This window comes from Solea solea, chromosome 20, assembly GCF_958295425.1.
Source record: "Solea solea chromosome 20, fSolSol10.1, whole genome shotgun sequence".
NCBI lineage: Eukaryota > Metazoa > Chordata > Actinopteri > Pleuronectiformes > Soleidae > Solea > Solea solea.
In genome coordinates this window covers 12,742,613-12,764,727 of record NC_081153.1, presented here as the reverse complement: position 1 = coordinate 12,764,727, position 22,115 = coordinate 12,742,613, and the positions used below count along the sequence as shown (strand labels likewise).

The 22,115-nt window shown below is 42.8% G+C and overlaps 3 protein-coding genes across 3 annotated transcripts in view; 1 reads left to right on the top strand and 2 right to left on the bottom strand.

The window, feature by feature from the left end:
• Window positions 1–10,900, bottom strand: part of calcr (calcitonin receptor) — a 53,488-nt gene extending 42,588 nt beyond the window's left edge. The window contains exon 1 of the mRNA XM_058619553.1: window positions 10,414–10,900. The gene's annotated coding sequence lies outside the window, so the exon portion shown is untranslated. The remainder of the gene's footprint in view (window positions 1–10,413) is intronic.
• Window positions 10,901–16,930: 6,030 nt separating this feature from the next.
• Window positions 16,931–19,228, bottom strand: tfpi2 (tissue factor pathway inhibitor 2). Its single transcript, XM_058618427.1, has 5 exons — window positions 19,105–19,228; window positions 18,736–18,906; window positions 18,216–18,395; window positions 17,885–18,058; window positions 16,931–17,569 (listed from the first exon to the last, which is right to left on the bottom strand). Exons 1-5 carry the CDS (start codon window positions 19,184–19,186, stop codon window positions 17,487–17,489), a joined length of 690 nt encoding a protein of 229 aa, XP_058474410.1. The 5' UTR covers window positions 19,187–19,228; the 3' UTR covers window positions 16,931–17,486.
• Window positions 19,229–20,513: 1,285 nt separating this feature from the next.
• gngt1 (guanine nucleotide binding protein (G protein), gamma transducing activity polypeptide 1) lies at window positions 20,514–21,424 on the top strand. The gene is made up of 3 exons (XM_058618428.1): window positions 20,514–20,598; window positions 20,721–20,819; window positions 21,000–21,424. The coding sequence occupies exons 2-3, from the start codon at window positions 20,724–20,726 to the stop codon at window positions 21,123–21,125; spliced, it is 222 nt and encodes a 73-aa protein (XP_058474411.1). The 5' UTR covers window positions 20,514–20,598; window positions 20,721–20,723; the 3' UTR covers window positions 21,126–21,424.
• The last annotated feature ends 691 nt before the right edge of the window (window positions 21,425–22,115 follow it).

Sequence of the window (22,115 nt, the reverse complement as noted above, 5' to 3'; positions counted from 1 at the left end):
GTGAAATCTAGACGGCATCAAACCGTTCAACCCCACGCTGTGTTGCCTTGTACCGTCCAAATACATCAGCCATGTTGCTGTCCATCAGGTACAAACTGTATCATCCAGTGTCTTTGAGTATTATTCTCGTCAAAGTGATGGAAATAGGATCGTTCCGAGGAAACCGCTCGTGGAGAGGCTATACTTGCAAATGCCAATTAACTGAAAGGTTGGTGATATCACTGCTCTAAAAATAGGTATCAATGAGATAATGACTCCTTATTGCAATTGATCTGCCTGTGCATGCAGTTGGTTGATGAGTTCAAAGCGATGAACGTGCGTGTTCATCTGCACCCGGGGTTCGGCTGGAGAGGAAGCATGTATTAACACACACACACACACACACACACACATGCTCCCACATACTCCCACATATATTCGCAGAGGTGAAGAGAGTCTCTCTCTGTCTTCCATTTCCTCTCTGTCTGATACCATTACCATTATCTGGGCCAGGCTCATGGCAACCATTTAGAGCCCAGGAAGAGTCCAGGCAGCAAAGTACACTGCAAATTGCCATACTATTAACTAATCAGTGGATGGATGTACACTGATGTGTCTGATGTTCCGCACTGTCACCAGCGCGGTCCGCCTCGTCATAATAATAATCCATTAGCACTTTCCGAATTAGCTATCGACATGAAGACAATATGAAGTGTTTCCGCTGCTCCGCTTCATGTAGAAGGATCGACTCGTTAAAACGTCACTCATTGCCCAAGTGCCAAAGCATTTAATTTAGCAATTAAAAACATGGATTATTATATTAACGCTTATCTGACGGATAAATATTACACTCTTGGTGTCCACGTGGACAAAGACGCATGTATTTAATGCTTAGTGACCAAATGAACACACTACTTACAACCTAACTTTAGTTTTTGAATAACGTGGTATAATTATTTACAGTATAATATATATTATTATGTTTGCTTTATCGTCAATTGCACATAAAACATTGACATTATTTTATTAGAATTGTTCACTAGGAGATGAAGAGAGTAGTCGGGAGTACTGGGAGTGTAAGCATGCAGCAAAGAGAGGTGGCAAAGTCTGATAGTGAGGTGTTTGAGAGGCTGTACACTAAGGAAGGAGAGAAGGACTTGCATCGATCGGTCAGACGGAGCGACAGAGCTGGAAAGGACGTGCAGCGGGTCAGAGTAATTAAGTACAGTAATGTCCTAACAAGTGAACGGAGTATTTTGAGGACGCGATGAACGAGGAGTATGAGGGAGACGGAGAGAGAAAGGAGGACAGACGGAGGGGAGATAGTGCCTCAGGAAGCACCGAGGATTATTAAGGAGGAAGTGAAGAGGATGAAGAGTGGAAAGGCAAACGATGTACAGTACCTGTGGAGGTATGGAGATGTCTCGGAGAGAGAGCAGCAGCAGAGTGGACTTTTTGACAAGAATGTTTAACACAATCTTGGAGAGCGAGAAAATGCCTGAGGAAAAGGGGGGAAAAAAAAGTGTAGTGGTACCGACCTTGTAAAGTAATTACAGGTATTAAGTTGATCGGCCACACCGTGAAGATGTGAGAAAGAGTTGTTGAAGGTGGTGAAGATCGGGGAGCCAGCAGTACAGGTTCATGCCAAGAAGGACTAACACAGATGTGGTGTTTGCTTTGAGAGGGCTGATGGAGAAGTGTAGAGAAGGTCAGAAGAAGTCGCACGGTGTCTTTGTGGATGCAGAGAATGTTTGCTGGTACTCCAGCGAGACACTGGTGAGGTGAGCACTTTGAGTGACAGCTGGGTGTACATCAGGGATCAGCTCTGGGCGCCTTCTTGTTTGCAATGGTGATGGACAGGTTAACAGATGAGGTCAGGCAGGAGTCTCCATGGACTGCGTTGTTTACAGATGATAATGTAATCTGTGGTGAGAGTAAGGGACGGGTGGAAGAGAGCCCTGGAGGAGAGGTGAAGGTCTGCACTGGAGAGGTTATGGGAGCGAGACCTGTGTGTGTGAATGACAGTGAGACGGGTGGTACGGAGAAGATGCAAGGAGTAGAGGTAGAGCAGCAAAAGTGAAAGATGGTCTACAAGATGGGAGTGAGACCTGCTATGATGTACGACTTGGAGACAGTGGCATTGTCTAAAAGACTAGGGATGAGACACGATGTTGGATACTGGTCATAATCACTGGATTAGATATTAGACAGATGTGACACAAAAATGTGTTAACAGCTTCACAGTAACCATAGCAAAAGGTCTAAAATGACTGATATTGGTTATTGTGCCATCCCTATGAAAGACACGAGGCATTCATTAAAAAAAATATATTGAATGCATTTGCTCAGCGATTATATTGAAAAGAATAGTGTGATTTTTCAACACTTTCCTCCACAAAGCTGCTTTCATGTTTCGTTTTTGAAATGAACTCCAACAAACTGAGATCATCTTTTTGACAAAAACTCCCGGTGAAGATCTTCAGGAAAAAGTGTTTTCTGGAGAGTTGAGCCGAGGCCTGCGCTGTCGTAGGTGACTTCATGTACAGTACTCTTGATTCCTTTTCTCCATCTGCACATCATTATTCACGTCTTAAAGATAACTTCTTCTTCTTTTTTTTTCTCTATTTCCAAGAAACAAAAAAGAAGGAAAGTGTACTGCATTCTTCCATAGTATGCTCTCAATTATCACTGTGAGGGAGGATACTTTCCCAGGAGGTCTCCCCTCTCAACCTTCGCTAAGAATGGGGGAAAAAAAAATGACACCAACACTTGTTAAGATTCTCTATTCAACAGAAAGCTGTCAATATTTCCTTTTGGTTTTTTTTCTCCCTAACTAAATGTTTTTAACATTATTTACTACTTTAAAAGCTCCACATCTGCATTCAGTACCGATCCGCCTCGGTTACGTAACTTGTCCTACATCACTCACTTCCACTTGCACCCGTGTGCAATTGAAAGGGATGAGCAGTGCAGCTGAGCGCCATGGGAAAGCAATTAAAGAAGTATTTCGTAGCTGGACTTCAGCCACTCACTACAATTCCCTTGTGTTCTCAAACCACATTGTTGGGTCAGGGAGTGGACAGTGTCGGGGTGCTACAAGCTGCTCTCACAGAACGAGATAAAGAGCACCGGGCAGGGCGAGAGGAAAACATGCTGTCATCACATCACCCATGCACAGGACGGCTCCTGTCTAAATCAGCTTTCTCCCATCCCAGTCTCATCTTCTTACTACTGTGTATCTGCCAATACCGAGTCCCAATACTTGTATTTGCCTTAATACACCACTCCCCCCCCCCATCTTTTTTTTTAACAGTAATAATATTCCTTCTGACGTTTAGAGGGAAAGCTAACAGGTGGTTTGTGTGTAAAGCCCAGCAGCTGGAGTGAAAGATCATGGGAGATCAGGGTGATTGGCTCTGATTCAACACTTCAGACCATGATTGGGACTTTTTAATAATCCTTTAAAGAGCAATACTATTATGTATTACCGCTTCTGCTAACACGTATTACTTGGTATCAAAAGTAATAGGGTGCGTACTTGTTATTTTACTATCTTACTTGAATAAATACAGTGAAAAAGGGAAGTTTGTTTTGGAGCTGAATCCACTTTGAGACAAAAATTAGCAGTCAAACTGCAGAGCAGCAAACCTGGCAGCTTCTCAAAGCAAAGAATCAGTCTCTTCCAATTTTTTTTTACTGATTTCGGCCTCTAAAGGACAAAAAAAAGAGAAAAATATCACAGTAACTAGTAATTGTACTACTGTTTTGAAGTCATTAGTCTTAACACTTAAGTTATCACAGTAATAAAACACTGAGGACTGATGTTACTGCCCATCACCGACTGTGACATGATGGGAAAAAATGTAAAGGAGCAAGAAATGAGCAATAAGGGCAGCACTGAGTTAACACAAGCACACGTTTCCTAAACGATAGGAAGTGAAACTAGTGACAAACAGGAGGAAGATTAGGATGGAAGAGTAGAGCCTTTTTGTATAATGGAGTAGCTACGCTGAAGATCACTCTCTCTTTGCACAACAAGCCCCTTAAGCATCATTGTGAAGCCCCAGAAGCCCTTTTAGACCACGCAGAGAGTCAGCCTGAACCATTTACTCTGACATGCTCTTACTGAAGGACACATTTGCCATGCACCAAAAACGCTTAATGGAAACGGCACAGAGTTGTGTTCTGTATTTTCCTCAGTTTTGTTTGTATCACAGTTTTATCACGTTGTTTTGGTGCGATTTAGCACTAAACGAAAAGAACTGAGCTTGTAACTGGAGGGTCACCGGTTTAAATCCCGGGACAGGTGCCCAACCACCATTGCTCCACGGGTGCGGATAAATGTTGCCCACTGCTCTGGGATTTGTGTGTGTTCACTGCTCGTGTGTGAAAAGGATGAGTTCAATGCAGAGCTCAAATTCACCACCACTAATTGGGTGTGAGTGCAAATATAATGAATTCTAATAACCAGGAGACACAAGCTATTGACGTTTCACAGACATTATGCGGAGAGTATGTTGGTGCAAATTTAAGAATCCCTTTGTGTTTCCGCGGGGAAAAAAATACAACCAAACACAGGGCAAGGTGAGAGAGTGGAGAAAACCACACAATGTTTAAGTGTTAGCTTAGTTGTGGGTGATTCACCTGGAATTACACACCGCCCTGTGAGTCATAGGGAAAAATAAGGACGGAAAAAAAACAGCCAAACGGCAAAGGAAATCAATGAGCGGTCAGGTAGTCTGGTTCGGACATCGTAATAAATCCAATTGCCAGTGTTACACACACACACACACACACACACACACGCAACCTGCTCTGGCCTAAACGGCTGTGACTAATTTTTAACCACTGTCTTGAGAGTGAAATCAATGCGGTGCATGCAGGTCTGCGCTGAACATGAAAAATCAATATATGGTGGTCATTGTTGCTATTACAGAGTAATCAATGCATGGAAACTCTAACAAGGAGAGGGAAAGTGCAGTGAGTCAGAGGCCAGGGTGCACGTGCACGTGCACTCGCATTAGTAAAAAGAAACTGAGCAGAACAGGGACTGGATCTCAAATGCAGCCTGCATTCACACCTGTACTTAGAACTTGTCCAAGATGCAGGTCAGGGTCAGAAAAGTAAAAGCAGAAGCCTGTTAGTTTAACTTAAGGAACCAAGTAGAGGTGAACTGTTTCCTCTAGGCATCACTTTCTATCTCTTTTAGTCTTTGTGCTAATATGAGTCTCCTTGCTCAAGATACATTTACCGTATGTCATATGAATGGCATCCATCTCCCACATCTGACTCGTGGCAATAAAAGCAGATTATCTTATTTGCCCAAATGTCAAATTATCCCTTGACCTTTACAGTGTCTTCTTTGACATGCGCCGTCCATGCAGTGGAAAAAAAACAAACCCCAAAAGGTTTGCATGAATAAAAAGATCCCAATCTATGGCACTAACATGACAGATTGCAGGCACATTTACACACAGACACATTGGTGCTCTGTGAGAGCGTCAGATGTGGGGAACCTGGAGCCAAATATATTCTAGTGCGTCACTCTAAATGTCAGTGTTTGTGAGGGGGGGGGGGGGGGGGGGGGGGGGGGGGAGGTTGAACATATCGGGAATGATAATGTAGACACCTGGTAAACAGCAAGGGGAATGTGAGGCGAATTATGGACGACGTATAGAAAAGGAACCGCTGACATTATACAGCTGAGACTTTCTTTCCACAAGTCTCAACCAGACATAATTTGACATACTGGAATAGATGTGCTGGGGGAAAAAAATGCAAAAAGCATATTTTCGAGACAATCCAAGTGTGTCTGTGACCCTGAGTTATGTTCATGTTGCGACTGCTTGCCCCCTTCAAGCAACATAAAGCTTTTAGGAGTTGACATTTTGGCTTGGAAAGCTCCTCAAAAATGTCTTCCAACCACACACAGGAAGGGAGCGGGCGAGAAGAGAAAAGGTGGGAGGACAGAGGGAAAACGGGAGATGGGCAACAGACAGGAGACACTGAGAATGCAATTAACTGTGAAGGGCAAAGAGTGAAAGGACAGAGTGACATCAGAGGACAGAAATGAAGAGTGACAAGGCGGAGAGAGAGAAAAAAAATGGAATTGCATAAAAAAGAGGCAGGTTTGTTCATCCGTCTGGCCCACGATGGTGGATAAAGAAGGTAGGGAAAAGTAGAGATTAGAGAGTAAAGGAGCATAAAGACGTGGGACAAATGACTATCAGCAAATTAGCAGCAAATCAAAGGCACGTCAGCGAGATGAGTAGAAAAAAAAGAAACTGAGTGAAGGTGTAATTCCTTGTCGCGCTGCCTGATGTGAGATGTGGACACTGTGCTAAATGGACCCTTCAAAAAGATGTCTCATTTACTGTCCAGCTCGTCCACAAGTGTCAAGGTGGGCTTCAAGACGAAGTTTGCCGGAGTTGGATTGGAATTAGGCAGCATGTTGATCACAAGAGACTCTGGTGCATGTTTGGTTACCAGTATTTAGCAGCAGTTGACCTTTAAAAGCTTTGCATTAAAAGTCAAAATGTAGGACACTTCACGGTCCTTCGTACAGAATAACAGCAGCTATTCGGAAGTGAGTTACCTCACCATGTTTTTAACTTATATAACCACCCAGCAGTGAATATGCTCTTTCCTCTCTCCCTGGTCGACAAATCATTTCCTGTGTTCCCGAACACATAGGTTGTGATGTGTATTAAAACTCATGGGATAAACTCTGTATATGAATAATAATAATAATAATAATAATAATAATAATAAAAACTGCATGAGCCTTGGCTTTTACTAACAAATATTGGTGGTTTGACAAACGGAGCTTTCTATCAGTCAAGGTAGTGCTGTTAGTTGTGGCGTCTTGAGCAGCGGTGCCACAAATTGAATTTGTGCATTAGAAGTGGGCGGTATATACATCACACGCCGGAAGAGACACAAATGCATTTTAATGAAATGTATTTTACACACACAACAATCTTGGCGTCTCTTCATGTTGCAGATAAGCCTGTGATCACTAAGCTCTCACTCTATTGTAGCACCCCCTATTGATTCTACTGTTGCTGTTCACTCTGTGTAAATGCTACATTTTCACAGGAGGTGCACCAATGCAGGAAAAAGCACACATCTCCATTTCTATTAATGTAATAACTAAGCTGAAATCAGGACATTTCTGTAATATTAATTCCACGTGCATCCCTTCCCTGCAGTCTTAAGCTCCGCCATAAATCATGCACATGTTTCAAGCTTTTATTGCCGCGCATCCAGCCACAGAAGCCAAACGGAGCAGAAGTAACAGCAACAGATGACTGTGAAATTAATTTTTTACAACAAGCGGCTCGTTCCCGTTTTCACAGAAAATCAAACCGACAAGAACATTCACCGACGTAAAGTTCAAATCTGATTCGCAGTCGGGACGTAAAAAAAGAAAAGCGGAGGAACATGAATCGCACAAAGCTGCTGCAGCTGTATATTGCAACACTTGAATAGCGGCTTAAGTCAGAAGTAAACTTCAGTGACTCCTGCTTCTCCATAAATATCTTCACCATTTTACACAGAGCCAGCAGTGCACTACTGAGGTGATACATCTCTGGCACCATGGAACGAAGACTGAAAGCCTGACCCCTGGCTCCAAAAACACAGTCCTATTCATCACGAAATAAAAATGGTGAAACACGGGGAACTCTCACCTACGACACTGCAGTGTTTTTCAAAATCACGCATTTTAGCCTGGCTCATCTTCCAAGGTCCAAAACAAGCCAATGTCAGCAGTCAATAGAAGAAAGTTTTCTACTCTTTGACAGCGTTGGACCGATATCATGTTCATTCTTATTATTCTTGACTCGTGTGATTTGTTTTTGCCAAGAAAGCGTGAGGTAGCAGGATAAATACTACTGGAAAACCTGAGGAGTAATCAGAGCATTAGTCGACATGCCAATGTGTCCCTGGGCAAGACATTTAACCCCGTGTTGCGTCTGACGGCTTGTGTGTCTGAATGTTTGAGCGAATGGATGAATGGCAAAACATGTAGTGCAAAGGACAAAAGGAGCAGGTGACATTTGACGTCCTTGCATGTCCGTATTAATAAAACATGGAGCAGATACTTGATTAACATTGAGGAATAACAACAGACAGATGACAGTGTGCTGACCTTCCCAGGGATGATGAGTCTCAGTTACATGACCGTGTGTGTGTGTGTGTGTGTTCTGCTGCTTTAGGTAAGTCTGGTTTATACAGTCATATCATGCGTGTGTGCGTGCGTGCATTTATTCAGTGTGGAAATCGTTTTCCTGCGGGTGACCGGCCGCAGCGCAGCAGAGCCTCACATGCATTTCGTTGTCCAATATCCAGCACGAGTTAAAGAAGCACAGATGTCCGCCTCTCCCGTTCATCCAGTGCTTTCAACTGGACTTAAAGCTTTAAGAAGCTCATACAACATCACACACACTCCTCTAAAGGCCTGTATTTGATTTATTTATTTCTTTTTTTATCTCAGACAGACCGTTTTCTCTCTCAGACCTTTTGCTCCTGTCCCTTGAAATTGAGATCAGATTTGCCGCTTGCTTGATCAACCGCTCACCGCTCTCTGACCAGAGAGAAGGCGGACAGGCAGACAGGCGGACAGACAGACGGACGGACAGACAATGTGTGGGATGATGAATGACAAACTTATCTCAGAAAGCAGCCAGACCTGTTACCGACCAAATCCCAATTCACTGCAGGGCAGTGTGTATAACTCAGAGAGCCTGCCTGCACATTTCCTCTCCACTGCTCTCTTTCTCATTCTGTGCCGTTTCTGCCTCCCTTTCTTTGACAGCCTGACTGAGTGTCTGTTGCTATTCTTGTCTCCCTCTGAAGTGCACAGCGTATCAGCGTTCTGTATATGTGCTCAGGAGCCCTTGTTCCTCAGTCATAACTGCTCGCCGAAGCCACTTCACTCACCATTGCCTCCTCTGATAAAGCCCCAGATGACACGAGCCATTACTCCGAACACGGTTACGCAAACACAAAGGAATCCCCACATGAAGAACCCTAATTTAGCCACAGACATCTTCAAGGCAGGCACTTCAGTCTCTGCTCTGCTTCGGCCACAATCTGGAGACCGTGGTGAGGTGAGGCAGGCAGCGTTCAGTAATGATTTTGGCTTCTATTGTTTCCGGCTTGCGGTCCAGTCGGTCCATGTAGGAATGCTTGTTTTCCCTCCTCAGTGACTTTGCTAATATAATCAATATGAGGGGCAAGCACATTATGGGGCGGTTCAAAGCGGTGTCAGAAATTCTCACAGAGAAAAATCCTGTTGTGGATTTGGCTTGTGCAATTCTGCATCTGATGCAAAGTCAACAGTGCTTTTCTGAGAAACAGAAGCAGCAGCTTCGGTGTCGCTCGCCACACAGACGCTGCGTTTTCGGTAAGTGTGGCATAATGAGTAATACGGCAAGTGCAGAGAAGTGGCACGCGCTGACCTTTCCTTTGCGTGACTACTTATGTGCAGTGTGTGCTGCATGGATGCTCCTGTGTGTGTGTGTGTGTGTGTGTGTCCTACTGTGTTTTTAATGAGCAGCTATATTCATCACTGGGAATGTAACAGATGTCTCTTCATTTTTTATCCTTTGATTATCGTTTCTGAAGAGAAGCAGGAGCCTGCACACACCCGTGTGTGTGTGTGTGTACTTGAATTTGTTTAGCTCTTTAGGACCTTTTCTGGCAGAGACACTGGACCAGTAGTCCTCATGGAGACCAAAACCAGATCCTAGACAGAACCTAATTTCCGAGGAGCTGGTTTAGTTCAGGGCTAAGATCTGAATTGTGGGTAAGGCTGTTCAAATGAAAGGAAGTCAATGTAGTGTCCTCCAATAGAATAGTATGCACACTTGTGTGTGTGTGTGTGTGTGTGAGACCTTTCTTCAGAACATTTAAGGCAGCAAATGGTATAAACATCTGTCTTCACTGATGGATCCCTCTGTGAATTTGCATTGGTTTGCCATGTAGACTCTCATTTGCAGCTGACTATTACATCCCTGAGCTGTAAAACGTATGAATAAAACACCTGTGCAACACAACACAACACAACATGGGTGTGAGTGACATGTTGCATTTCATATGCCTTTATTTCCCCTTTGCCCCAAAAATCATCTACCCTGTGCTGAGCAACCCGTGTAAACGCTCCCCACGACACGGCATGAATCCACCCACAGCGTGAACACAAACATAAAAACAACATTGAATTCACATTGCGTCATCAGTCACGACAAAAATCCAAACGGCATCTTCTTCATCAGAGTAAAAAAAAAAAGAAAAAAAAGAAGAAGACATGTATTAATGAGACTGACAGAACAGAAAATGTGTTGTTGTTTTCTCTCTTGATTCTTCCAGCAGCAACTTAAAGAAGTTAACACTCACAGGAGGGGGAAAAAAACAGAGTAAGAGACTTACCGTACTTAGAAACTGCACATAAAGACACAGAAGCCCGGTGAGTGGTGTCTTCCCTCGAAAGAATGACTGGATGCGTCTGCGCTCCAAGCCGATTCAACGCAGTGTCAGGTACAAATGAAATAATGATAATAAAATAAAGAAAACTTTTTTTTTTTCTTATCCAGCCTCAATTAAAAAAAAAAAGATATGAAATGCTGCTGTGGCCGCGGCTTCGCTCAGGTGTCTCTCTTTTTTTTATGACATGAATGAATAGGCGGCGGTGCGCGCGGTGGAGAGCGCGGGGCAGCGCGCCACTCTGCAGCCGTTGTGAGCGGTGACAGTCAACTGCCCGGTAATCCAAGTGCGTTTAACAGCCTCTCCCGTTTGCGCACACGAGCGTGTGGCGGCGGAGCTCCTCCTCGCCGTATCTCTGCTCCTGTGCGTTAAAGACACACACAGCGAGGAGGAGAAAGGAGCAGCTTCTCCTCCACATCAGCTTGCGCGCGCTCGGGCTGCTGCTGGACTGGACGCTCCTTTTGGACACAATCACACGAAGGGGAAATGACAGCACATGTGATTCGACACTTAAACGTGACCTTGATACAACATCAACAACACCATATAACCACTATCTGTCATACAAGAAGACATGACAATACCCTTTAAGATCACCCTGCAGATTCCCAGTTTTATTAAGATGGGGTTCAATTGAAGGAGAGTAGAAATGAAATCATTCCTATGTGGCATGCTGCAATATCCTGCTGAAGTGGGCTATAAGGGAATACTGTTGTTTGTTCTACATGTCAAAATATCAAAATCAAGATTTCCCAGCGGATTGTCTGGGAAACTGTCTTTGGACTGACTGTCCAAAGCACCACAGTCTCATACTTCTATAGTGCACACCTGCTATGCGCCCCACAGTCATCCATATGATGTGATAGAAAATATTTATCCGACCAGACCACTCTCCGCTTTGCTCCATGTGACACCGTGGACACTCGGCCGTCTGCGGTGATGCACTGTGTGTGTGTGTTCTGCAGCATTCTGTCACAGGCGGTGTTAAAATTTTCCTCCATCTCCTGCAGGATTGGACCACGTTGGCCAGCCTTTGCTCCCCATGTGCGTCAATGGGTTTCCGGGGGGCCCAAGACCTTTGACCCCTTGCTGCCACTGGCCTTCCGAAGCTTAGTTACCGACCACTGTTCGCTACAAACACTCCACAAGATCAGCCTGTATGGAGGCGCTTCGATGTGCAGTCTTCACAGTTTGGCCCTTCTCAAAGTCCCTGTGGTCTTTTTACTTTCAACGTTTCCACACGAAAAAAATCTATATCGTTCACTGAGTCAGCTTGATGAGATCTTGGCAGATGTCCAGTGTTTTAAATTGTGCTCCAGATTAGAGACTAGCTAGTGTTTTGAGAGGGGATATTACTATAGGTGAACCTGTTTTGTTTTTTTAAATAATAATAATAAACTAAATTACTGTGTGCATAATAGAATCCCCCTTGATGATTGCCTGATGGTAATTTGATTTCTGGAAGCCAGACTTGGCATCTCGAAGCTGGTGCGGTGTATAAGGGAGAAAAACATCTGCGACTACTTTGGAAACAATTAGTAAGCGTCTTCTTTGTGTTGCCTTTTTTTGTTCGACAACTTTCTCTCTGTGCTTAATTACAAAGCAAGCACTGTTTGTCAGCAGCTCATGTCATTTCAAATTGAGCACTCATTTCTCTTCCTCTCCTTAAACACACACACACAGAGAGAGAGACATGTCAGTGGTAGACATGTAGCTGCATATTTATTACACATTATACCAGTGAAAGACACAATAAGCCTATCATCTCTAAAGCCAGGAGATCTGAAAACAGGCAGTGCCACCACCTCCAAACCAAAAAAAAGAGGAAACCTCCATCCAGACATGAGTGGACATCACAAAAACTTTTCCACTTTTTTTTTTTAACATGACATTTTGTGCAAGTGCAATTTCAACAATATTATGCCTAAATTGACCATTTACACATGTGCACTACAACCTACAGATCCCAGTGGATCAACAAATGATTAACTGCATCTGTATTATGGTTGTTAGAGAGTGATTGTTATTTCATGTCTTTTCTCCTTTTAAATATCACCCTTACCTGATTTTTTTTTTGTTTTTGATGCAAACATCTGGACAAAAGTCAATCCGTGCGTACAATACAGTCTCGTGACAAATCCCCCCCCTTTCGCAGAACCACTGTGACTCGTCGCATGTGAAGCCCCAGAACGCTGCAGTGTTGAGCTCAGAGGAGAGAAGAGACTCTCCATTATGGTCAGTTGTGGTGATGAGGGAAGGTGGAGGATGATGGAGGAAAATTGAGCTGGAGAAACGCCTGCTTTGTGGGACATGGTGTGTGGTTATTAAACCAGAGTATAATGAGGCCCGAGACAAGGCCCTGCGAGTTCGGTGCCAGTGCGCTGTCTGTGCACAGTTTGTATTTAATAGGACGTCACTGCATCACATCCTGCCACGGAGAATGTAATTATTTTTTGTCCTGGAGCTGGAGAAATCCCAATTTGTATGGCAGATGAGCACAAGTTGTCTCTCTCATTTGAATTTTTTTTTTCCAGTGTTCAGTGTTTTAGCCTTTTTTTAGCCCAGTGTTTTGTTTTGCTTTCAACCACCAGTCACACATGGGGGTGTTCTTAGCTAAAGCACTTACTATGTACTATTTTCCCAACTTAAACAGAGCTAACAAAGTTTGCAATGAGCTTGTAGCCACAGTGCTGTTGCATGCTTCCCACTTTGGTCCTTATTTTTTTGACAATCAAAGTCGGTGCAAAACGATGACAGATGAGTCCGCTAATGAAGATTGCATGATTTGTATGAGAGGAAAATAAAATCCTCCTCCTGCTGTCAGGCCCTCTCCGTCTGTCTGTCATTCACCGCCGTCCAACAGAAAATGGGCACTTTTAACTGGTCGTCTGATTCACTGTGAGTCCTGCGTGTCCTGCAACAGAGACGCGGCGAGATGTGAAAGTCAAATGGCGACAGGTGCAAAAATGATAATAACATTATTATCCCGCAGGGGTCGATGTATTGGTCAAAAAGTTTGTCACATGACCAAGTTGCATCATGTCTCTAACACAAAAGTTCAAAATGAAAGGATTATAATATGTCAGCATTGTCTTTAGACCTTGTTTCCACTGCAGCACAATGTCCATAAACTAAAATAGTATGTTGTTGCCAGGTGTTTTTTTTAAGTTTTACATTTAGGGTTTTAAAATTTGACACTACAACTAGGAGGAACATTTACAGCAATCTGTTTCATATTACATTGACCTTGCACCTGTCCTTTACTACCACCTTAACGCACAACTACACCTTTTAAGATTCAGTCCAAGCAGAATAATCATTTCACATCGACTCACTCATAAACCAAAATATGTGAGCGAGCATCTGCTCATATCTGCGATTGGTTTCCAGAAGTATGTCCAATTTCATTTTACAGCAGGCGCCACAAAAGACAGATTAGTCCTTCACCTTCACTCCGATCGCAATCTGCTTAGTCAGGACTTCTTTTGCTCCCGTGCTCAACCCACTCATGGGTTGGCATGTTGTGTCCGTGTTATTATGCCGAGTCTGCTGAACAGGCGGTCAGTGTGAAGTCTAGTAGTTGAAGCATAGAGTCAGAGTGATGGAGGAAAGGGGCCGTAGTTCAGACTAATGTGTTTATATTTATTTTTAATTTCAACCCCCAAAGTAGCTGGAAGAGAAGCAAAGTCATCTGTATTCATTTGCCCGACTCAAATCATTTTTGATCTTGCCAACCACGAAAAGCTGTCGATTTTATGAACAGCGATGAGTCATCTTCTAGTGGAAATAACAGCCTGCAACACAAAAGCACACTATTAAAGACATTGGTCTGCAGCCGGTACAATAGATTTCTCTTTTTTTTTTTCCTGTTAAATCATTCAAAGTGGAGTCTAAGAAAGTGTCCACTGTAGCCACAGCGGAGTGATATTAGGAGCAGGGTTTGTGGAATAATTATTAGTGTGTCCATATGCAACACACGGATATAACAAAACAATCCCTGTGAATAACATGACATTGTCATATGTGTAGAGTTGTCCGACTTGTTTAAGTGTGTGTGTGTGTGTGTGTGTGTGTTTGACCCCCAGATGGACAGTGAGGGGAAAAATAATCCACATTCTCATCACATCAGTCTGAGGTGTGTGTGACAGAAGAGGAAAAGAGGGATGGCCAGAGATTTCTCCACTTTACACAACAGAGGTTGATAAATGTGGGGGAAACTCTAATGCCATGTCGGGCTCGGAAAAAAGCCATCCGACATGTTTGGTCTACGGTTTAAACAGACCGAACGCTGACGTCCCAAAAAAATCAGAGTCTTAAAATAAAAGAAATCAGTTCACTCTGTGGTTCAGTGTCTGTTAGCAGGTTTGGTCCCTTTGTTTTGTTTGTTTTGTGCTACACGCTTGAAACCGGTCGACGTATACGTGAGAGGTCGCACGCAAACCCTGCTTGATATTCTACTCGGCACATTTATAAACCACATCCTGTCATATTAGCGAGGGAGTTCTCATGAACACTGACAAACTATCCCACAGACTCGGCATTTTTCTGTTGGTGATCATATCACAGATAATGTATTGTTTCCTGTTTCCTGTATTGGAACACTGAACCGGACTTATTTGTCTAGAAACCACACAGCACTCATGTGAGGGTAGAGTCGGTGTGAAATGTGTCCGTGTCAGAAGTGTGACCAGTATTAGAGATAAATAAATGATCTTTAAAACTCCCTGTGTAATCAGTCAGTGTTTTTTTTATATTCTGTGATGCTGCCAAAGCTGCGAGAGCACTCGAAGCGTTTCATCAAACCGAGTCCACCTACAGACACACACTGGTAGAATAAACGCTGCTGAGTCATCATCTCAACTGCATGACGTGGGCTGCTCTAGTATTCTGAAGCAGACTGGCTGCAGAATCATATTAGAGGGTGTTTTTATGGTCCCACGCGTTTTTTAGAATAAGTGCAATTTCATTTAGTGTAATTCCACCCTACAATAGGAGTTGCTGACATTAATGAGATATTTCAATTTGCCACCAGGGGGCATCTTGAACTACTTTACCCTACAACAGGGCTGAGCTGCAAACTCAGCTTGAAATGCAGTATGTTTTGCTCATGCATTAGGATTTTGTATTCCGTAACTACACAACCACTGTGACGTTTGATATCTTCCTATATAAAAACGACACGCACGATTAATCTCATCTCATCATGAGAGACACGTTTCAGTGTGAACTCGACTTCATCACCATCAATATGAGAGAGACAATATTGAGCATCTTAATGCTGTGCAGATAATGAAATAACCAGAGCAGGATCAGATCATGTGGAGCCCTCTGAACCGCACCACAGTCGTTTATTATCAGTACTATATTAACACTCATTAATGGTCCAAGACAGAGCGATGTTATAATTGCAATTTACACTTGTCGTGTTTGCCGGTTAAACCCTGAGAACATGTTTATGCACAGTTTAATAAGACTCTGCAAAGGATGTGTAATCATTTATTTATCGGTATTTAATATTGGACAGCTTTACAGAAAGACTGGAAGGTTTATATCTCGTAAAATCAGCAGTTGAGGCGCTTACTTTCCTTTCAAACCGTCTGTATCGGCCATTATGTACAAAGTGGGAGAGTCATGAACTACAAAGGTGTATTGCATGAAATTCAACACACACCTCTTAAATGTTCCATTCTCTTTTTTTGTATTGACCTAATTGTGCAAATGGCAGGAGATCAAAATAACCAAAATTGCCAAAAACGACCTGCTCCACCACACGCTGCAGTCATGATTTAAAGATGACACTTGGCTGTGCACCGTGAGGAGGACATGCTCTTTTAAATTGCTACCTAACAGATGATTTAGCTGTGGCTGTGAATAGCAAAGGGCCCTCGTCTCACGTGTTTTACTGCCATTTATAGCCAAGCCAGACGGATGAGCGGTTTCCTTTTATCTTCTTCCATCAATATCTATTGCCTGAAAAATCACACAACGCTCCAGCTGAACAAAACAGATTTGGGTCGTTCTGGTTAGAAATCAACAGCCTCACGTTCTCACTGAGGTAAACGGAAGAACATTAACCGAAAGAAGATGAAAATCCTTCCGAGCTGAGGAAGGATGCATACATGCACTCAGGTTAACCTTCATTAAAAGCGTAACGCTCACTCTAGCGTTCTTATGAACCTGCCTCAGTTGTGTGTTTGCCGCTCCAGCAGATTGCTTCCTCCTTGATTCAAATCTGTACTGAAGCAGCCCAGACAGGCTTGAATGTCTTATAGAGTATTGACAGATAAGACTGGAAGACGGCAAACATTAGTAACGGATGGAGGATAAGTGATAAAAAAGGTGAGGACCCAGCTCTGTGCTTCAAATAACTGTAATGTACACATTTTTTGAGGTCACTGTTACTTCTAGAAATGGACGCATGTGAGTGTGGTGCTTTCAAGTTTCAAGTATTCCAATACAGCAATTTCCGATCAGCACTTTTTTTTTTTTTTTTAATGTACAAGATAAAATGCATCTGGACACCATTTGAATAAACACGTCACAGTAAATATACTTCATAGCAGTCTTTTATCACTGCAGAGATAAAGCTTTCCTTAATATGCATACACTGCATGGGAGGAAGTTGTAATAAACACCCCCGTGATTTTAGTTAAAATCACGAAAATATCACATCATACGGTTATTTATTGGCAGCAGCAGCAGCAGCAGCTTAAAAGTGCAAAAAATGAGAAAAATGATGTGCTGTCCAAGGTGAGCTTATAACACAGGGTGTCATAGTTGTCCTGCCATACAAAACATACATTACAAACATACAGTATCAAAATACACACTCGTGAACATTCAGTGCAGCAGTATTAACACATTTGAACAGTTGCTTTTGACTTTACAAGACTCTTTGTTAAAGGCTCCATCGGTGACAACACAGTCAACCTGGTGAGGATTTTTGGCATAAACAAAGACACGTGATTGTTTCCTCGATTTAAGGCTTTATCCAAGGGAGCGTCTGTGAGAACAAAATGTCAGACACTTGCAAAAAACATGTGATTGTTTCTATTCGGTCTCACGCGACGAACCTTTCCTTGGCCTGTGTGCTTTTTCCTCCCTGGAACATAGAAAGTGCATGACAACTGATTAGTATGATAAGCTGGTAATTCTCCTGCATGTTGACTATTTTTTTACTCATGATTAACAGAATTTTTCTTTTTGGTTTGCTCTCAGTCATCATTTTAATGAAAGGAGGACGTCGCTGCCATTTTTGAAGCCCCCCCGTTACATCTCTCCAATTCCTCTGACTTTCCCAATTCTCAAATTTGTGCCGGCCGTGTTGTCGATCCAAATGCGACAGTTTATTATCCTCACGTTGCCAACTTCAGTTACAGCCGTTCATTTCTTTTTCAGCGCACGTTCGTTCTCACACCTTTGACACACGTGTTCGCGCAGCTCTGCCTCGAGACAAAGTTGTTGCTGCTCCCGCCGCAGCCCGAGTAGACGAACTCCTCGCACTTCTTGGTGGCCTTGTTGTAGTAGTAACGGGGTATGGAGGCTGAACAACTGCCTTTATCCAGCGGGTCGAGGCAGAGCACAGGCACAGCTGGGAATTAAAGCACAAAGCACCCAATGAGAAAACTAATAACAGTCTCTGAAGGACAACAAAAATGAAATCTACCCATTTTTGCATTCTCACAAAGGCATGATGAATTCTTCAGGGTTATTATTGTTCAGTGGCAGCACATTCCTTTTATACTAACTTTTTCGTGGACTGCAGTACTCCATGCAAGACGCGTGGTCTTGGAAGCGATTGGAGTTGCCCTGACAGCCTCCATAATAAAAGGACTCGCACTGCATTGTGCTCATGTTGAAGAAATAGCGACGGAAAAGGGCACGGCATGGTCCTTCCTGTTTGGGGAACCTGCAGATTTGGGGAATCTCTGTGGAGGAAAGTGACAAATTTTATGGCTGGGGTTGGATCAAATCCAACAACATTTTTTGTGTTGTGCACACACACACACAAACAACTTCAGTAGTTAGCTGTGGGCAACTGGACTTGCTTGGAATACGTCTAATACGTCTAACCCTAACCCTAACCCTTTAACTAAACATATACAAATCTAGCATACACTCCTTGCATTCACATTCTAATCCCAGATACAGAGTTAAAAACCACACCCAGCATATACAGCACATTCAGCAGCTCCCACAAGGTGTAAGGGACAATATTGTCCACACAGTGCGTGGCTCACTTTATCACTTTATCTCTTGAGAACTTACTTGGGATTCTGAAGCATGTTTTCTGACACTCCGGGTAACTCCTGAAGTTGTTGGCGTTGCCCTGGCACCCTCCATAGTAGAAAATCTCGCACTTCTGGGTGATTGTGTTGTAGTAATAGCGCTCAATCTCCCCTCTGCAGGGTCCCTCGTCCACTTCAAGGAGACACGCGCCTGAGAGCAGCAAGGAATCACCGTTAAACAAACAAGAGGTAAACAACAACAACAACAACACAACAGTATTTAGTTTATGGTGCGCGTAAAACCAATTCTTGTGAGTGTGCTAAACGGTCTTATACGCGACATTAATAAGTGGACATGAATACATAAAGAGCTCTGTAAACCAGAACGACAACAGCAGACAGCGCTTACCTTCAGGCGCCAGCGCCAAAACGCTGTAAAGTGAGGAGAAAAGTGTCAATAGAGCAAATGTACAAGACCCCATGGTGGTCATTTTGCGCGCTCTCGCTCTCGTCTCTCCCACGCTGCCGTCGCGCGTCCACTTATATGAGTTTGGCAGAGGAATTTTAGGGGCGTGTATGTGGTGACTCATTTCCATATCACAAATGAACTGGAATAGAGAGTGAGAATGACATCAGTGAGAAACGGCATCGATAACTTAGCGTAAATGTGACTCAGAAACTCAGCCCACAATGAAATGACAGGTGAGACTCACAGACACCTTCACTGAGGAGGATGATGATGATGATGATGATGATGATGAATTAGGCTCAATTGATCCATGACTGTATTGTTGGATCAATACTCTTGTGAAATCAGATTTTACTGCTTCCGGCAAGTTCCCAACACAAAACCAGTCTGACTGCATCTGATTTCCCCCCTACACACACACACACACACACACACCCTATGTGCATTGACTTCTATTCACTTGGACAGTCTATACAAAGTGTTATTCCTAACCTTAACCTTAACCATGACCAGTTAATGTCTAACCCTAACTTTAACTTAACCACTATTCAAACAACATATTTAACCAGTTCCTCGGAAATGAGGTTCTGCCTTATTAGGACCAGGTTTATGTCTCCATGAGGACTACTGGTTCTGGCGAGGTCAGTGTTCATGCCAGAATATGTCCTAAAGAGGGAACAAATACACACACACACACACACACACACACACACACACACCTCCATTTCCAGCCTTGAGCCTCTTTGTTATATTTGTGTAATGACTGCAGCCGCCTACAGCCTTTTTCCAAGGAAGCCGTAATGTTTTACTAAACTCTCAATTTTGTCCTTCCTCAGAGCTAAAAGCAGCATCCCCAGGAAATAAATGTACCGTAAAACCTCTTTGGTTTTTTTTTTACCTACAGACCTGTGCATGAATAATATTGCTTTGTTATTCCACATATTCCAAGGAAGGAAGGCAGAATCCAGTCCAGTTATTACAGCCTATTAAAGCAATTGTCTCTGTGCCGTTGGAAAAGTGCAGTGCAGTCATCTTTAGGACAAGGATGTGTCTCCACCTTGACAGGTAGAGGCTAAATACAGATTAGTCTTCTTATCACAGTGACCTGATACATGTGGCCGACATGGCACTCAGACCCATACCTGGATTCACTTTGAAACAGAGTCACAATAGCAAAAATCTAAATTTAATCTGCATATCAGAAGATATCATTTTGTTTTTAAATGTAATCCAAAAACAGAAAAATTACACCTGCATAATTCATCTGCTCCTTACTTGAGAATCTATGGCTTGACTTTACACTAGGCCTTGTCTTAATAAGATTAAACGGATTAGGATTGTTTATACAGATTACTTTATAACCCAGATTATGAGAAAGGAGAGGGATTCTTCAACAGGACTTTGGCTGTGAAGGACTGCTCCTTGTAGGCATTCGTAAGTAAATTTTCTATATTCTTTTTTTATCATATTTTACTGAGCACCATTCAATCCGTTTGGTCTCTCATAAGAGTGTCAGTATTATGTAACACAAAGTCGAATTCTTCCTTTTGTGACAGAGAATGCCGGTCATTAATGTAGATGAGCTGACAGACAAGGACAAAGCTGTCATGGAAGTAAACCAAAAAAAACTTGAAGTGAAACTGGAGAGGTGGTTGGTAAGTTCTTCATTCACTGAGATGACAAATATGCCACAGCCTCACTTATAAAAAGATGTTTATTTTCTTTCATAGGAGAGAAACCTATCAACCAGCATGAGTGTGATTGTTTAAATTGCAGTGCATGTACAATTGAAATCGTTGGATAGGTGTCTTAATGCCATTCTCTCCTCACCTTAGACATCTAAATGCTGTGAAGAAGTCAAGGAGTACATTCAGGCTCGAGAGGAGGAGGACATTCTTGTCAAAGGCATACCTGAGGAGAAGAACCCCTTCAAGGAGAAAGGTGGCTGTGTCATCTGCTAGAATGGACCCGAGGAGCTTTTCATAGCTCAGATTAGCACCCAAGGACACTCTCCCGCCCCTCCAACAAAGAATTTGCAAACAAAGAAGACTAGAAGGACACAATGAAGCATTTTACAAAACGTCCCAAGTTTGCATCTTATTTCGGCCTTTGAAAAAGATGCAATGAAAAAGAAAAGTATTCGGTAAGGGTTATATTAATGCTTCCCTTTCATGTGGCGTATAGAGTCTTAGCAAATGGACCCATGTGTTCTTTCATGGACACTAACAACTGTCATTAAATCTGCTCGTTTATAACTCAACCTGTCTCCATCATTCACTGCACAAAAGGGGTTTCATGTCAGGGTGGGTACACAAGTAATTTACATAAATCAGTTTGCACACATTAACACAAACTTTCCCCGGAAACTTTACGAGAGTATCTTTATTACATAGCACAGACCTTTATGTTAATATAATATATAATATACAGTACCTTGCCTGTTATTAGCTCTTTCCTGTTTAGAGTAAGATTTTATCCTGTAGCTCCACGTGGCTTTTGCTTTCCATTCCTTTCTGCGTGACAGTAAATTAGATAAAAATGTACTGAACATTATTACACGTGTATTTCAATTTTCTAACTGCTCCACATTGTCAGTGTGGGGTGATGTTGTGCCATTACGTTTAAAGGATATTGGAAATTCAAAGATTCAAACATGCAACACGTTAAATTTAAATACTTGACGGTGATTGTGATCCTTAAGGAAATAAGAATACAACGGATGTGGTTGGGTATACAATTCAAAAATATTCTTACTTGTACGTGTAAAGTAACATTTGTGAATGGAATCAAACATGCTTGCATGTCTACTTGTGACCCTTTGAAAAACCTAGAACCCTTGGATATTTACCCTGGTGTTTAATTATCGTATTGCAGGAGGAAGGACGACAATATATCACCAAATTGATATTTTAAACCACCCCTTCCTTGGATTCTTTCTCTAAAAAGTCATG

What these genes read in the sequence shown, in the direction of transcription:
- tfpi2 (XM_058618427.1), bottom strand. Translation starts at nt 19,186, where the DNA reads ATGACCACCATGGGGTCTTGTACATTTGCTCTATTGACACTTTTCTCC. An exon ending in GTACTGCAGTCCACGAAAAA is followed by an intron (nt 18,059 to 18,215) that starts GTTAGTATAAAA and finishes TTTAATTCCCAG; the next exon opens with CTGTGCCTGTGCTCTGCCTC. An exon ending in CGCGAACACGTGTGTCAAAG is followed by an intron (nt 17,570 to 17,884) that starts GTGTGAGAACGA and finishes TCTATGTTCCAG; the next exon opens with GGAGGAAAAAGCACACAGGC.
- gngt1 (XM_058618428.1), top strand. Translation starts at nt 20,724, where the DNA reads ATGCCGGTCATTAATGTAGATGAGCTGACAGACAAGGACAAAGCTGTC. An exon ending in TGAAACTGGAGAGGTGGTTG is followed by an intron (nt 20,820 to 20,999) that starts GTAAGTTCTTCA and finishes TCCTCACCTTAG; the next exon opens with ACATCTAAATGCTGTGAAGA.